Genomic DNA, 15,750 nt, shown 5'->3' on the forward strand with positions numbered 1-15,750 from the left:
GAAACTATCCCCCGCCGGACACCATCCCGGTATTTCTGAGTCAAGGTTTCGGGGCCTGAATTTTTTTATGTTACTAGGTAGGCCTAACAATCGGGTATTAAAGTAGGACTTTTAATGATGATAGGCTCTAGGCTAGGTCTAAAGTGTAGGCTAGCCAGCATTTCTTGAAAGGGCACTTCATGAAAAGGGGGGGTTCGTTCGAACCCAACGAACCCCCCTGGCTACTATACAGGCTTGCCTTATTATCATCACTAGAAATATGAAATCAATAATCAGTTATAAAACATAAATTTCAATATCAACTACAACAATTTTTTTCAGTCAACAATGTTGAAGTTACAAACCGTTTCTTCTGGCAAAGCCTCAAAATCGCCAGGACGATGATGTAATCCTTCCTTTCCATCTTTTCCAGCAAGACCAAACAACGTAAAATGATCAAGATTTTCAACTACAAGTTCTTCCTGCAATACAAAAATGTTATTGTCCACATTGTATAATAAAACACATCACAGATAGCAATTTGAAGTAAATTAGAGATATTTTCATCTTGGAAACCACCACCAACACAAGTGAGTACTTAGTGTTCTCCCAATCAAAATTTGTTTACAGTAAATACGTCCATAAACGCCAGTCGAGCGCACAGCGCGAGACATTAGATCACTCAGGTGGGGGTTAAATGACTTGAAAAATCAACAGTGTGTACAATAGCTTAGGCCTGGAATGCTGTTTATTTGTGGAAAGAAGGCCAGCCTAGGCCACCTAAGTAAAATCAGTGGTATTTTTCTTTATCAACACACACTTTTTACTGGTCGGCTGTTAAATTATACCGGAAGGCGCATAAAGAATCTTGAATTGACGTCTGATCGCCCACACCACTGTCCCAAAATAAACATCAAAAGCCTCTCTAGAGACTTGCTCATTTGGAGAGGCAAATAAATATCAATAAGTCTCACCATTCGTTCATCTGGTGTCTTGTCAAAAATATTATCTAAAGGCTTACTTGGTTTTTCTTGACTGTGCCTAAAAAAAAATTAAAGCATTTTAATTATATTATTTCTATACATGATAAGTACTGGCACAAAATGTAACAATTATTATTTCTGATCCCTTCTCTGGCCTTTATCAGCAGGAATATTATAGCCTACATTAATGTATCCATACGTTACCGTGTAACTAGCTAATAGACTGACCTTGCGGTCTGCTGAAAATGGTGCCTATCACCAAGACTGTAACCAACGACAACCAAACCACCATCGTCTGGACTGAGCTCATGCGATGATATCAAAATAGCAGCTTCTCTGATGACATAAAGAAATGTTGCAAACATTACAAGGAACAACAACATTAGAGCAAGAATAGGCATGGCAAAGACGGTGTTTGAAAAGAATAAATCGCTATTTACTGGTGGTCTTTGTCTTCAATTGAAAAAGAGATTGGTTCGGTCCTTAATCTGGAGTGTATTGCTATATGGATCAGAGACATGGACCTGGAGAAAGGCTGACAGTAAATGGATAGATGCATGTGAGATGTGGTTGTGGAGAAGAATGGCTAACATCAAGTGGATGGACAGGGTTAGCAACAAGGATGTTTTAGAAAGAGTCGGTGAAACACATCTAAAGGTAGCAAATTCAATCAAGCAAAGGAAAAAGAGATGCATCGGTCAAAATAGACTGAATCGGCGCCTCCAGCTATTACTGGTCATGTGACATACACAGTGGGTACAAAATGTAAACAGCCACATTGCAAACCACAGTAGGCTCAGTTTGAACACAGTATATACAAAGAAAAAATAAATAAATAAAAAATAAATAAATAGAAAAGGTTAAAATATCTTTAAATGAATAAATGTAGTATAAAATGATTATTAAAAAAAAGCATAACAATTTTGAACTTACTTGACATAGTATTTAGTGTAGTCAAGGTATGTATTGAGTTGTTTTTTCCACAATAACCTTAATTTGTAATCAAAACATAAAACAGTAGTATCAGCAAGAAGAACAACCACCACCTGAAAAATAAAAGGACAATGGGATAATAAATATTATTATATTACAATAATATTAGTATAAATTAAATCTTATAGGATATTCTGCATGAACAAACTTTTTTAAAGAAATACAATAATATGCAAATAAAACTCACATTTTTAAATTTAATATTAATACCATAAATGCTCGAATAAGCACCACTCTCAAATAAGAGCCGCACCAAACATGATTTTTTTTTGTTAAGCGCCGCCCTCGAATAAGCGCCGCGGTTATATTACCCTGTGTGTAATGAAACACTTTGAGACACAGGGTTTTAAATAGTGTTAAAATGAATAAATAACAATAAAGACAAGCATTTCTTTATAAACGTTAATTTACGATGACTTAGCAACTACGATAAGCCTACCAAACTACAGGAATACGTGAAATAGGTAGCATGGAAAGCGCCACGCCAATATTTTTTTATAAGCACTGCTCTCGATTAAGCGCCGCACTGAAGCTTTCAAAAATTTTATAAGCGCCGCATCGCTTATTTGAGCACCTACACCAACACCCTCCAACTTGAGACCCCTAAAATATCAAGTGCTATTTTTTATGTCGCAGCAAACCATTAGGCAAGCTATGGCTAAAAAGCCTTGTTACTTACTTGTTTTCGAATTTGAACCACAGACTTATATGGCTCCAAGAAACCCACCTCAATCAGGACCGGACGTTTGTAGTCCAGGTTCTGATCGTCTTTACTTATAAGTGAAACGGAACTTTGTTCAAGTATGAAAGGCAAAATCTTGGATGATGAGTTATCTAGGTCGGGTAGTTTGAGAATTTTCAGCCTTGGCAGATTTGTATGTGTAGCGATTACAATTTCTGCGGAGAGAAAAAAAAATGTAATTTTTGTATTCAACTTTTTTATTCATCAAAGATTTGGATAACACTTATCTGAAATAGTACCAACTTACCATTATGTCCATCACTTTCAATGTCTGTGATTTTGGGGTTTGGTCTGAAATTTGAATAGGAAACAAAATTTAACTAAAAACTTTGGTAACAAACCCTCAAATTATGTATAGTATACAGAAGAAGACAACAAAACTAAACTGTTCAGTGAGACAAAAAACAATGGAAACAATTGAAACAATCAGAAATCCCAAAACTAGTAGAGGTCATGACCTATTATAGTTGGCAAAATATATATAGTATGATAGGTTTAAATGTACGGTAAAGAAGGAAAATAATGTTATACTTTTTAACATTACTCTGCAATGATCCATGTAAGAAATATAAGCAGTGATTATTGTACATATCTATAATTTGTTTGCAGTTTTAACAATAGTAACACAATGAGGTGTACTCCAATCCTAACCTTATTAATAAATACTGTAAGTTAGTAAGTTTAAGCAAACTTTGTAGGACAAGGCCTATATGTTCATTTCTCCATCTTCAGTATTTATAAGAATTAAGATACAATCATCACTGTCAGGAGGCTGAGGCCTAGCCTACCTGGGAAAAGTACAATCTTTAATATGCTGAATTATACTATACTTACAACTTCTCCCAATTCCGAGAAAACTGGTTGTTTGACAAATGGGAAAAATCGCTTTCCATGCGCCAGGCTGGATGAAGCCGATACTTATCTCGCACACGTAGTAAATATGCGCCCAACAAACACGTTAGCAGCACAACAAGATCTCGAAGGCCGAAGCTTCGAAGCCGATTACCGATCGACTCCATATTATATAATAGGCCTATATAGAGAGCCTAGGCCTAGCTAGGCTTACTTAGCTTACCTTGGCTAGGCCTAGTAGGCCTGGGCATGTAGGGCCTCTAGGCCTATACAGTATAATTTTCCTATAATTCCATTATTTAATAACGTGCATAGATGAACACAACATCTGTCAGTCTCCGCTTATATACTACCGGTTTTGTTAAATTTTAAGACACGAGCCTGGACAACAAACACTTATTTATTTGTTACCCGAAACCCTGTTACCCAATGTAGGCTGCCATTTTCAATTGAACATAATATCTCTTAATGAAATTCAATTTCGTTTATAAATTTAGTTATAATTATTCTAATAAAGTATTAAATATATGTTAATTTCAATAATTATTTTATTTTTATATGTTTACGTTTCAAGTACTTAAATAAATTTATTTAAGTTTGAGTTGACTGCACAATGATTAGGCCTATATGTTTTACTCCTAGGCTCAAAATAGGTGTCTGGTTCACTAAAGGCTATTTTATGACGACCCTGGGGGGGGGGGGAATTCGACTTGTAGCGAATTGAAGGTAGCAAATAAATCGAAAATTAATTAAGGTTGGCAATCACAGGGCCAAATAAAATGAATTGAAATATTTCCGAAGAGTAAAGGGGAATCCCCGATGGTCATGACCGTCTAAAGTATACTGTTTGCGAATAACGCGAGGCGTTCTCGGTCCGAAGATCGCATGAACCTTATGCCTGCCCTCTACCCTGGACGGTGTTCAATTTGACCTATTAAATAAAAGAAGGTGTCACTGTTACAGCAACTGACATAATAAAGTAACTGATAGACGGTCATTATGAATGTTGCAGGCAAAGTGGCGTTAATCACCGGTGCTGCCGAGGGATTTGGAAAAGCTTTTACACAAGCACTTTTAAAGAAGCAGATCAAGGTTCGTTTTTACAGGGGGATAATCCCCAACCTCAACCCACGGTGGCCCAGACCTTGAATCTTGTGTAAATATATACTGGTAGAGTAGGCCCTACTTACTGCTGGTTGTACAGTATGCGTCCATTTATTGAATACTACTTAACGACTTTACAACATTGATGGCTCAACAAAATGATATATATTACTAAAACTCAACTCCACCCAATACATAGTGGTAATACGTGTGCTTTTTGGTAGGTTTTAGCGGCCGATGAGGAAATTTAGGATTATCTAGACCACACACAAGTCCTTACTGTATTTTTTTTTTCATTCTGGACAGCGCCACCAACGAGAAAGTTAATTTAGTGATGGAATAATCCGAAAACAAAAAAGAAATTAAATTAGGTATGGCGCGCACTAAGTGCAATAAAGAGTGAGTAACAAAAAAGTTTTGAAACCCAGGCTATATGGGTACCCTGCTGATTGATTAATTAATAAAATTTCGAATGGGCTGCCTTTAGGCCCACTAGAATCACCTGGCTGATTGATATGAGCGGGCGTTAGGGCCACTAGAATCTCATCGGAGGTTTCAAGATTACGAGCAGTGGCGTCGCCAGCGGAGGCTCAGAAGTCCCCCCACCACACAGCACACAGGTCAAGCCCCCTCATTGGACAGAGCTCGTCGGGGAGTAAAAAAGATATAAAAATTAGCCCACACCAACACATATCTGTCACAGTACGAGAGTGTCATTTGTGCCATCCAGAGCGGTTCCTATTCTTAAAAAAAAAACCTCATTTGGGAGGGGAACTCCCTTCTCGAACCCTTCCCCCAGCTCAGGCCTACAAGGTCAAGTGCCCACTGTCAGACAGCTCAGCCCTTCCCCCCCCCCCCAGAAAATATATCCTAGAGCTGCCACTGATTACAAGAACTTGTTTCATGTACCTTTATAAAGGACAGGTCAAAATATTATTCTCTACAGGCTGTTTCAGAATGATCTTGCATGCTTAAGTAGGCATAATTTGTATAGTATAATCATATAAGCCTGGAAACGAAACTCCATGCATAAACCCTACGTATTGTGCATTGTCTGATAGGCTTAACAACCTTTGTCATTTCCTTTTCCAAAAAGCTGTTTTGTGCTCTATTATTTGGGTATGAGGATGAACACGTATGAATAAGTTAAGAACATTTTAGACATCATTCATACTCAGAAAAGTCGTCCCTGCAAAATATCCATCCGGTCGTGAGACGCAATGAACGATTCAGGTTCGATGGAAGGGGGAATTCCCCTATATATCTATATTGATGTATTTCTAGGTCTTTATATACATATAGGCAAATAGGTACCGTAAATGATAGAAACAGGGTACTCAAATTCAGGAACGAAAAGTTCTTATCACAGCCCCACTTTGCAAGGTCTATATCAGTTGTGTTTGTCTGGCCGGATCTGTTACTACACCGATAGGCCTTCGTGGTCTAGAGGTATGATGCTCGGCTTGTCAGGGAGAGGTTGTAGGTTCGAATCTTGCCGGAGACATTTTTTACGTTAAAGTGGAGGAATATGTAAGTGTGTATTTTAATTATATTCAGGCTGTCGGCATTTTAGATGTTCAGCGAACAAAAGGGGAAGCAACATTAAAAGAACTGGCCAATGAATATGGTGATGAAAAATTGTCCTTCATACAGTGTGACGTCACCGATAAACAACAGTTTGAAGGTAAAACACCATTAAAACACTGCATCAATTTCAGCAGCGGTACACTGAGCCATAGATTTTTAACTGACACCCTTCAACCTTTTTGCAGCATTTAATCTATATTTCTGCCATGAAAATTTATATTTGCAATTTATTTTACATTGGATAACTAATATATTTAAGTGTTTTTAAAACATTTTTAATTGGAAATTATTAGATTCTGTTAGTGTCTGTTGCAGGGGTGGTGCTATTGGCTGGGGGTAGTCCCCTATTGGGGAAAGCTGCCCCTCCCCTGTCGGGGACATGGGACCCTCCTTCGGGAAAATCTTGGTACCACCCCTGCTCAGTTAAAATCAGTGGGGAGTGTGGCTTATCGAGGCATTAAGCTTATCTGCCGCTTGGTAGGTTGATGAAACAAGCAGTATCACATGGTACCATGACGTAACACACATTCTTCGTTAGTCTTTCTCATTGCTTTGTTATTGTTGACTAAATGTATAATGTTTTAGGAGCTTTCAGTGAAGTCAAGAACCGATTTGGACAAATCGATATAGTTTGTAACAATGCTGGAATTGGTGATGAAGAGAACTGGGAGAAGATGGTCGAAATTAATCTGGTACAGTACAGTATAGACATAAATTATGTTTTATAGAATTGTCATGAATAAACAAAAGATAAATCATAATAACAGTGCTTGAATAGGAACATGCGATGACATACTGTGTGTTGTAAGCATATAGCCCTTCAATGAAAGTTCCCTTTTCAATTGTATGAACGAAGTGTCTTTGGCAGGATTTGAACCATCAGCCTCTCTCACACCCTAGACAGAGTAGAATAGAGGCACAGATCTAGCCTCTAACTCCAGACATTTTCTTTTTACGCTGACACATATTGTATCTGGGGGTTAAATTTTAATTTGTATGAGAGTGAGGTTTAGATCTGCACCTACCATTATTAGCCTATAGGTCGTTGTGGTCTAATGGTATGACACTCGCCTTTATAGCAAAAGGCTGGTTCAAATCCTGCCAGAGACACTTTATTCATACAACTGAAAAAGGAACTTTTTGTTGAAGGTCTATGAGTGATATTATTGTATTTCATATTTTTTAGACAGCAGTTATTAGAGGGAGTCACTTGGCAACTGAGTATATGAGTAAAGCAAATGGTGGCACAGGAGGTGTTATTGTAAATGTCGCTTCAATGGCTGGTAAGTGACCTGCCTCAAGTAATCATATCGATCATTAAATAAAAATGGACAATTTCATAAAAAAAAGAGTTTATACATGTTCCTTTGACTGGGGTGCAAGACTATTTACCAGAACCAAGCAACCATAACATATGAACATATACTTCTGGAACATCTTCAATGTCTTGCATTACAAGCAAGAATAACATGCAAAATGGGTTCTCGCATTCAAAGTGCGTAATGAATTGGCCCCATCTTCATATCCCCATATATTTTCTCACATATATGGTCGGCTATTCTATAGAGCTTGATTAGACGGCTTTCGTCGTAAGGACAGTTCCATTCCCCTACAACACAAACGTACGATCTTCTGACCAACTTCTTTTTACAAAACATCGCATCATGTGCGATATCAGGTCAGAGTCTGCAATGACATGTTTAAAATGTCAGGGATTTTGAATCATTGAAATCTTTCACATCACTAAACTTATGCTTTTACATTTCATTATCCTCATAATCGTAGTCACTTTCTTTGTTATTCGCAAAGGTGAAATAAAAATATACACATTGGCCCACTTGAAAAACTAGAAGCAAGTGGGCAAATATGTTTATTATATTTCACTTTTGTTATTCGCAAACACGGATTATTTTACAGGAATTGTATCTGTACCATTCTCACCTGTTTATGCTGCCACAAAACATGCAGTAGTGGGTTTAAGCCGAAGTCTAGCGGTAGGTTATTTTATTTTAATAATATTACAGTATCCCATCAGAGCCCCCATTATCAACAGGAATATGCCCTTTCCAAGCAATTATCAGTACTGTATCTATTTCCCCTTATGCTTCGTAGCACTTGCACTAAAACATTCGTCAAGGAATTACAGTTAAAATGTGTTAAAATGTGTAAGGCCCAGGCTTTGGGCTCCCCCCCCCCCAGCTCTCCCCAAGCAGATAATGGATGTTGAAGATTTCATAAGAAGTTGCATCTGCATTGATGATAGCTCATCACAAAAAGCACAGATGAATTCATCGGCAATCTTTTCACTAGCAAAACATCACATAAATGTATTCGTTATGATGGTAAAGGCTGATACAGAGATAATGATACAAAAAATACGACAGATTTTCATAATTTAAATTTTTTTTTTATTATTTCTTTATTTTCCCCATTAGGGTAACCCGACGATCAGGACAAACAGTATACGAGTTAATGCTCTCTGTCCGTCATTTGCTGATACTGCTATCATCAAACTCTCGCGACCGTATGGAGTAACCAAGGAAGATTTAACAAAATCAATTAGTAAATTCAGAATTCTACCGTAAGTTGACGTTTATGTAGTTCAATAGTCGTCAAATTAGATAATGTGGGTACACTCCAATGACACCTCTACATGGCCATAAATGGCACTCTCAGACTTAAAATTTAATTCTCTTTTTTTCCTCTATATTTTATTTTTCATTTTGAAAATTTAGAGGGGCACGATACAGCTTCCCACGCCCGCCTTTTGAATCCTTCACCTCACATTCTTTCTTCATCAAATAATGCAGATCCTTTTGTACCACCACGGTAGCACCCCCAAAAGTGGGTGTGGTGGGGCGACGCTCAAAATCTTTCGAAAGTGGTCCACAACTCAGGGGTTGTATTTTGTTTGTCAGCTATAAGCATAAAACTTGCCAGTAAGTTAAAACAGATCATGTCAGGAATTTACAGGTGTACAACTGATACAATAACAGGCGTTCGAAATGTCAAGTGATTACATTATGGGGTCGATTATGGACCATTCAAAGAATAACGTCGCAGATCAGATATCTCAAAAACTAAACAACTTATCTAAATGAAACTTTCGTGTTGGTGTAATTTTTTAAAAGTAGATTGTAGTTTTTAATTTGGCGGTGGAAATATGCTCTCTAATGAGTGCTCTTGTTATTATTATTTTATTTTATCTTTCAGAGTATCTATTGTCGCAGAGGCGTTTATGAAGTTGATTGAAGAAGATCATACTGGCCAAGTCATGCGCGTAACAGATGCTAACGGAATAGACCTCCAAAAATACAAAGAAATACAAATATAAATTGTTAAAAAAAATGTCCACATTGTTCAATTCGATAGTTGTCTTTCTGAACAGTACTATACAGATATGATCAATGTGACGTGTAGCGTGTCATAAATTTACTGAAATACAAATATAAATTGTTTAAAAAAATGTCCACATTGTTCAATTCGATAGTTGTCTTTCTGAACAGTACTATACAGATAAGATCAATGTGACGTGTGGCGTGTCATAAAATTACCGATAGTATAGATTGAACCATAACTGAATCAAACTATGAGCATGGAATAAATGACAGCATTTCAGCATGTTATTGTGTTGTTATTATACCTATTATTTATTGTGTTTATTTACATAATAGCTCAAAGTATTGGAAACCATGTTATATTTTTGTACAGTACTTTTGAAGTGCACTAAAACGGCTGTACTCTCCCCTAAAATGAACTTTCTCATGTACGGTGCAGTGCCCTGTACTAGTATTTTCGTTCATAACTTCAAACAAGGACATCTTATTCAATGTTATTGTTAAATAACAAATCCCTGGCTTAGGCAAGAAGTAAATGAACGGTAGCCTGAGAGTAATATGAATGTTGCGTTCATATTACTCTCAGGCTACCTTTCAAAGGAAAGGTAGCGTTGATAACTGGTGCTGCCGATGGTTTGGAAATGTTTTCGCACAAGAACTGTTGAAGAAGCAGATATTAAAGGTTAGTTTTTTTTTTTAATAAAATCAACTAACCAAACCATTAACTTCAGCATACTTGACCTTTGTCACTTAGCTTTCACGGCGCCGAGCTTTGTTGTCAGGGTAAACTTAAGTGACCGTCCATGTGAATTGACACAGGTACAAAGGTTTTAAATGTAAGGAAACGTAAGAAATAGCATGCATTTCCAGTTGCGTACCAATAGTAGACTTAGGCCTATATTTAAAACAAACAATATTAGGCGTGATATGCTTATAATAACAATAGTTACTGAAAATGTAAGTATGTCGCAGGTTTTGCCGATTGTTTCGTTTGGAATATTAATCGCGGACTTTTATTTTACAGATAACGTTCTTTGCTGCAGGCTTACTATAGGTTTACTCTGGAACCCGTAAAGAATACACTATTCAACAACAACAGGTCCGTAGGGATGCAGAGGGTGCGGATGCTCCCCCCAAATTCCAAAAGGTCCACTTTTATTAAACCTATTATTTCATTAAAAAAAAAAAAACGTTTAGTTCCCAATTATCACGAAATGCTAGAGTGTGCATTGCATTATATTTGTTAGCTCTTCTAACCGTTGATTGGCTCCGGTAATTACAGATTGATCCATAATATGAAATACTGTATGGGAGTGATGATTTGCCCTACCTGACGTGTTATCGTACCGAATACTGATCAACAATTCTGAATGAAACTTTCGAAGAAAGATACAAGGAAGCAGGGACGTAGCTAGGATTTTGAAATGGGGGGGGGGAGCCGTTATACGAATTACGTAGGACCCCGGCGGGGTCAAGGGGGCGAATCCCCCTGTGAAGTAGCGCACTCTGGACGTTCTTAGGACTGTTTGAGAGGATAAAGTGAAAATTGCAATAGACGCATTATAATAAGCGCAAAAATATTTATATAATAAATCAACAGTGGCAGATCCAGGAATTCGACTCACCTCAGCCCCACCATGGTTGGGGCCGAGGTAAGAAAATTTATGATTAGGGCATCTCTAGACGGCCGGAAATTACACTCTCGCACTTCAACTTGAATATATTTTTCTTTTTTTTTTCTTAAAAAATGAAGGGGAGGGGGCCTTGATTCCAACTCTGCTCAAAACATTCTTTGTCCAGAATAGTCATAATCACGAAAAATGGACATGAAAAACCAGATCACATCCTAAAAACAAACAACAGTCACTAAGATATACATCAGGAGCCGACTCGATGGAGTTTAATGTCATACCCAGGGAAGGGCACAGATCTGTTTTGAAAGGTGGAGGGCATTTTGTGAGTCGACACCCACCTCAGCCCCACCATGGTTGGAGCTGATGTGAGAAACTTTGAGGAAATAGTACCTCTAGATGACACTTTTAGTAAAATTCATCATCATCACATCACCATTAGTCATAATTAAGCGCCAAAAAAATTTTCATGATCTATTATCAGGGATTTTTGACAACTATGATAGAGATCTTATTAATGTGTGTGTGATCATACCTCCATGGTGTGATATACCACAGAAAACAAAGCTTAAAAACATTGTACAGTATTTGACTATGTACTTTACATAGGCCTACTTCAAAAACGTGATTTCACAACCACCTCAGCCCCACCATGGCTGAGGTGAGAAAATTTGAGGAAAGAGTACCTCTCTAGATGGCCGGAAAGGACACTTTTATATACAGTAGTAAAATTCATCATCATCACATCACCATTATAGTCAAAATGAAACGCCAACAAATTTCTCATGATCTTTTATTAGGGATCTACTTAATACCCAGGACAACTTAGGCCTAACTATAGCTTACTAAGCTTTAAATGTATATATTATGATCAACAAATCACAACCTTTTTTCGCATTTAGCACAATTTTCTTCACTTTTTATTGCTATTAATATTATTATCAATTATTACTATCGTCATCATCATCATCATCATCATCATTGTTATTATTATTACTAGTAGTAGTAGTATTATTAGTAGTACAAACATTTAAAGAAACTTGGAAAAGGATAAAAACGAAATTGAACCACAGTATCACATTTCTATCTTAAAAAAAGATTATGGATTTAAGATTTTTTTAAATCACGCTTAGGCCCATGTGTTCTAATAGGTCTATGTATGTACGTGTACTGATGCATATTTACATGTTTTAGAAGTATTCATTTTGAGTGCTCCCAGGAAAGAATTTGTATTGGCTCAAGAATAAGCTTTAAAATTTTAACACTGTGTACAAGGGGGGGGGGGGGGGGGGGCAACGGCTCCCCCCCCCCACCCCTGGATACGTCCCTGCAAAGAAGAAATTAATAAATTTTGGTGACAGATTTGGGTGTAGATGTGTGATTGAAGGCTCTCAATTGCTATCGGATCGCTTTATAAGCGACAGGTCTCAGATTCGAACCCTGGTGAAGGTTGTTTTCATTATTTTTTTAAGAACATGCATGGGAATTTTGTACAGGGGTAATTATGATGTGGGCGGAGGTATCACTCTAGTTTGTTATACAGCGTTTTTTTATTTGTTACTAGTATTTATATAGTACCTTTCATTTAGGTTACAAAGAGCTTTGTTTTCCCTGGTCACTGGGCTCGTATGCCATATTGGCGCAGTAGCAGACAACCCCACGAGGTACCAGAAGCAATTATTAATTTTTTTTTTCTTATTTATTTATTGTCAAATTTGTATGACAAATTTAAATTTTTTGTACCTTTAATCTCAATATATGTAACTAACGGGAATTATTGTGGGGTGGGAGGTTGGTGGTAGTATTTTGTAATTTTGTTTCTACTGTAGTCACTTTTATATTGTACTTTAATATATTTGTATTATTTTCTGGATGCACCAACAATTACTGTAATGTTAAAGTGAAATCATAATAAAATTTGTTGAAAGTTGTTGAACGCGCAGCCTAATACCTTGCTTAAGGACACAAGCGAAGTGCACAGCGAGGGACCGACCTCGAGGTTGGGGAACCAAAATACCCGCTGCGCCAAACCACCTTCAAAAACAATACAGGTCACATTTACTAATGTCAGTTTTTATCCAAATTTAAAAGCCACTAGTATGTCTTCGTTTGCAAAATGAGAGGTGGATTGGAATGTGTTTTCCACAAAAACATTTCATAGTGCTCCTCCTAGAATTTAATTTGGCACAATTTCTCTTGTCGTTAAAACAGACTATACAGACGTATTTCGGTTTAATATTTCATAAATGGTTTTATCATTATTTTAATTATCATTTTTATCGTTCTATCAGGTTATAAATTTTATCTTGTTATTTCTTTATAAATTTCATAAATTTAATTAATTTTATCATAAATTTTATTCATGTGTTTATTATAAATTTAATAGTATTGTGTTACCTTTACTCCTTTAAAGTCAGACTCCGGAGGAAAAAAAATTGATATGTTGTAGAACTGATTTTTTAAAGACAGAATAAAGTTGTTTGACGAAATACTGGGGAACGGTGAACGAGCTACAAATTTTTGAATATTTAAAAACTGGGGGAAAAGGGGCGTTACCGACCATTTTTACACCTTTTCCCCCAGTTTTTAAATATTAAAAAATCTGTATCTCATTCACCGTTGCTCAGTTTTGATCAAACAACTTCTTTCTGTCTAAGAAATCAGTTCTACAACATATCAATTTTTTTTCCTCCGGAGCCTGACTTTAACTGCCTCTGTTAACAAGACCGACTCGAAATACACGCCTTCTTCCGCTGGGAGCCTATGTTTGTTTGTTTAAGGTTAAAACATTTAGATAGAGTTTCTTGGAGGTCTTTTACAGTCTGTTATCCACTTTAAAACATTTTAAAAGTTTGTTTATTTGTAAATTTATTTGATGATGAATAAATAATTAAAGAATTTAATTGAATTATAAGAATTCTGAGTAATTGTTTAGGCCTACTGTTGTTGTCTTCATGTAGCGCATCAATCCATGTATCCTGATCCCGTATAAATATTCTTACTTTATACAGTAACCAACTTGATAAAGGTATATGACGGAAAATATTTGTTTTTTAAATTCAATACACATTTGCTTCCAATTATTTGCTTCGTTTATGACATCAAGACCATATCCGTTTACAATACGAATGCCGGAAATGATCATTAACTGCACAATTATTATTTATTACGCCACACAGGCCTTCGATACCTGTAATGATATGACAGGCTCAGGATTGACCTGTTAAATCTCTGCCTGGAGCCACAGTCGATAAGCGTCTCCAATTCTACTATATTATGGTAGCAGAGAGTTGATGATAGGTATTCGAAACTGTGCAGGTCCGGAGTTCCATCCCTCTTTCTTAAGCGTACATTGTCTATGGTTTCTCCATGGTTTAATGGTGTTTAAAATATTTAAAAAGTCATAATAGGTAAAATCGACCTCTACTTCATCCAGCGCATAAAAAAGTATATCCATAGTTAAATTTAATACCGCGTAGCAAAGTTATATAAAGTGGAATAATTTACGTGGAAGCTCTCAAAGGAAACTGCGGAGACGTTAGCATGGAGTTGTCCGGTAAAGTTGCGTTGATTACTGGTGCAGCTGAAGGTCTTGGAAGGGCTTTTGCTGAAGAGCTGTTGAAAAAACAGATCAAGGTATGTAGGCCTACAGTTTAGCATATTGCACATTAAAATAATATACGAAAGCAAGAAAACCAGTGCCTACATGGGTCAGGTCAAGTATCTTTCTTATCCTTTCTATTTCGGTCAATTGAAGTGAGTCCTGTATGCATACCTACTCTTAAGCATGGTTTCCATACAATCGCTACATGCTATCGCTGAAAGCTTTCGGTGATGTAGATTGGTCGGTCAAATCGGGAAACCTTCCCCATTGTGTCGGAGACCGCTAGGCCTATGCAGTACGCACTGAAAACACTACAGCAGTGTAGCGATTTTCAGGAAATCAGGCTCTACTGTCTCAATCGCATTGAAACTGATGTACCTTTAGCATATAATCTTATAATGTCGTTCTTGTTTTAGGGTGTCGGCATTTTAGATATTCAGAAAACAAAAGGAGAAGCGACTTTAAAACAACTGGCTAATGAATATGGCGAAGAAAAAGTGCATTTTATACAATGTGACGTCACAGATAAACAACAATTTGAAGGTAAAACTAAAATATATGCTAAAAAACTATGACGAGAAATTGCTATTGCGTTCAATGAAAATTTATGCTATCCAACCTTTACTGTAAACTATCTTTCTCATTATGATCTGATTTGTTGATAATATTTTAGGAGCTTTTAGTGAAGTCCAGAACCGATTTGGTCAAATCGATATAGTTTGTAATAATGCTGGAATTGGTGGTGAAGACAACTGGGAGAAGTTGGTCGAAGTCAATCTGGTAAACACTTAACTTCATCACTAATTGGCTAATTACGTTAAATTTCAGTTTTATAGAATTAAGTTTTACAAAATTGAATTTTACTTAACGAGGTTTTACAGAACGTTTACTGATTATACCAGTGGTGTATCTAGGCGCGGGTGGGGGAGCGCATTTC

The 15,750-nt window shown here is 36.8% G+C and overlaps 3 protein-coding genes across 3 annotated transcripts in view; 2 read left to right on the top strand and 1 right to left on the bottom strand.

The window, feature by feature from the left end:
* The window catches only part of LOC117123065, a gene marked incomplete at its 3' end in the record, with an annotated part of 24,558 nt that extends 20,807 nt beyond the window's left edge, over nt 1-3,751 (bottom strand). Inside the window, 7 exon segments of the mRNA XM_033268885.1 lie at nt 345-461; nt 954-1,020; nt 1,191-1,298; nt 1,896-2,008; nt 2,635-2,852; nt 2,945-2,988; nt 3,532-3,751. Of these exon segments, the coding sequence (XP_033124776.1) occupies nt 345-461; nt 954-1,020; nt 1,191-1,298; nt 1,896-2,008; nt 2,635-2,852; nt 2,945-2,988; nt 3,532-3,716 (852 nt within the window).
* A 658-nt stretch (nt 3,752-4,409) lies between these two features.
* LOC117123066 (15-hydroxyprostaglandin dehydrogenase [NAD(+)]-like) lies at nt 4,410-9,866 on the top strand. Its single transcript, XM_033268886.1, has 7 exons — nt 4,410-4,641; nt 6,211-6,337; nt 6,826-6,932; nt 7,427-7,523; nt 8,158-8,234; nt 8,676-8,821; nt 9,454-9,866. The coding sequence occupies exons 1-7, from the start codon at nt 4,549-4,551 to the stop codon at nt 9,572-9,574; spliced, it is 768 nt and encodes a 255-aa protein (XP_033124777.1). The 5' UTR covers nt 4,410-4,548; the 3' UTR covers nt 9,575-9,866.
* Nucleotides 9,867-14,367: 4,501 nt separating this feature from the next.
* Nucleotides 14,368-15,750, top strand: part of LOC117123040 (15-hydroxyprostaglandin dehydrogenase [NAD(+)]-like) — an 11,252-nt gene continuing 9,869 nt past the window's right edge. Inside the window, exons 1-3 of the mRNA XM_033268859.1 lie at nt 14,368-14,845; nt 15,230-15,356; nt 15,487-15,593. Coding sequence (XP_033124750.1) covers nt 14,753-14,845; nt 15,230-15,356; nt 15,487-15,593 — 327 coding nt within the window. The 5' untranslated portion in view covers nt 14,368-14,752. The remainder of the gene's footprint in view (nt 14,846-15,229; nt 15,357-15,486; nt 15,594-15,750) is intronic.

The sequence above is a fragment of the Anneissia japonica genome, unplaced genomic scaffold (assembly GCF_011630105.1).
Source record: "Anneissia japonica isolate Jap-2015-1 unplaced genomic scaffold, ASM1163010v1 scaffold2999_len715162_cov194, whole genome shotgun sequence".
Classification (NCBI taxonomy): Eukaryota; Metazoa; Echinodermata; class Crinoidea; order Comatulida; family Comatulidae; genus Anneissia; species Anneissia japonica.

Bases quoted from the DNA above. Each gene is read 5' to 3' on its own strand.
- LOC117123066 (XM_033268886.1), top strand. From the start codon at position 4,549: ATGAATGTTGCAGGCAAAGTGGCGTTAATCACCGGTGCTGCCGAGGGA. The intron at 6,933-7,426 runs GTACAGTACAGT...CATATTTTTTAG, and splicing joins AGATGGTCGAAATTAATCTG to ACAGCAGTTATTAGAGGGAG. The intron at 7,524-8,157 runs GTAAGTGACCTG...ATTATTTTACAG, and splicing joins AAATGTCGCTTCAATGGCTG to GAATTGTATCTGTACCATTC.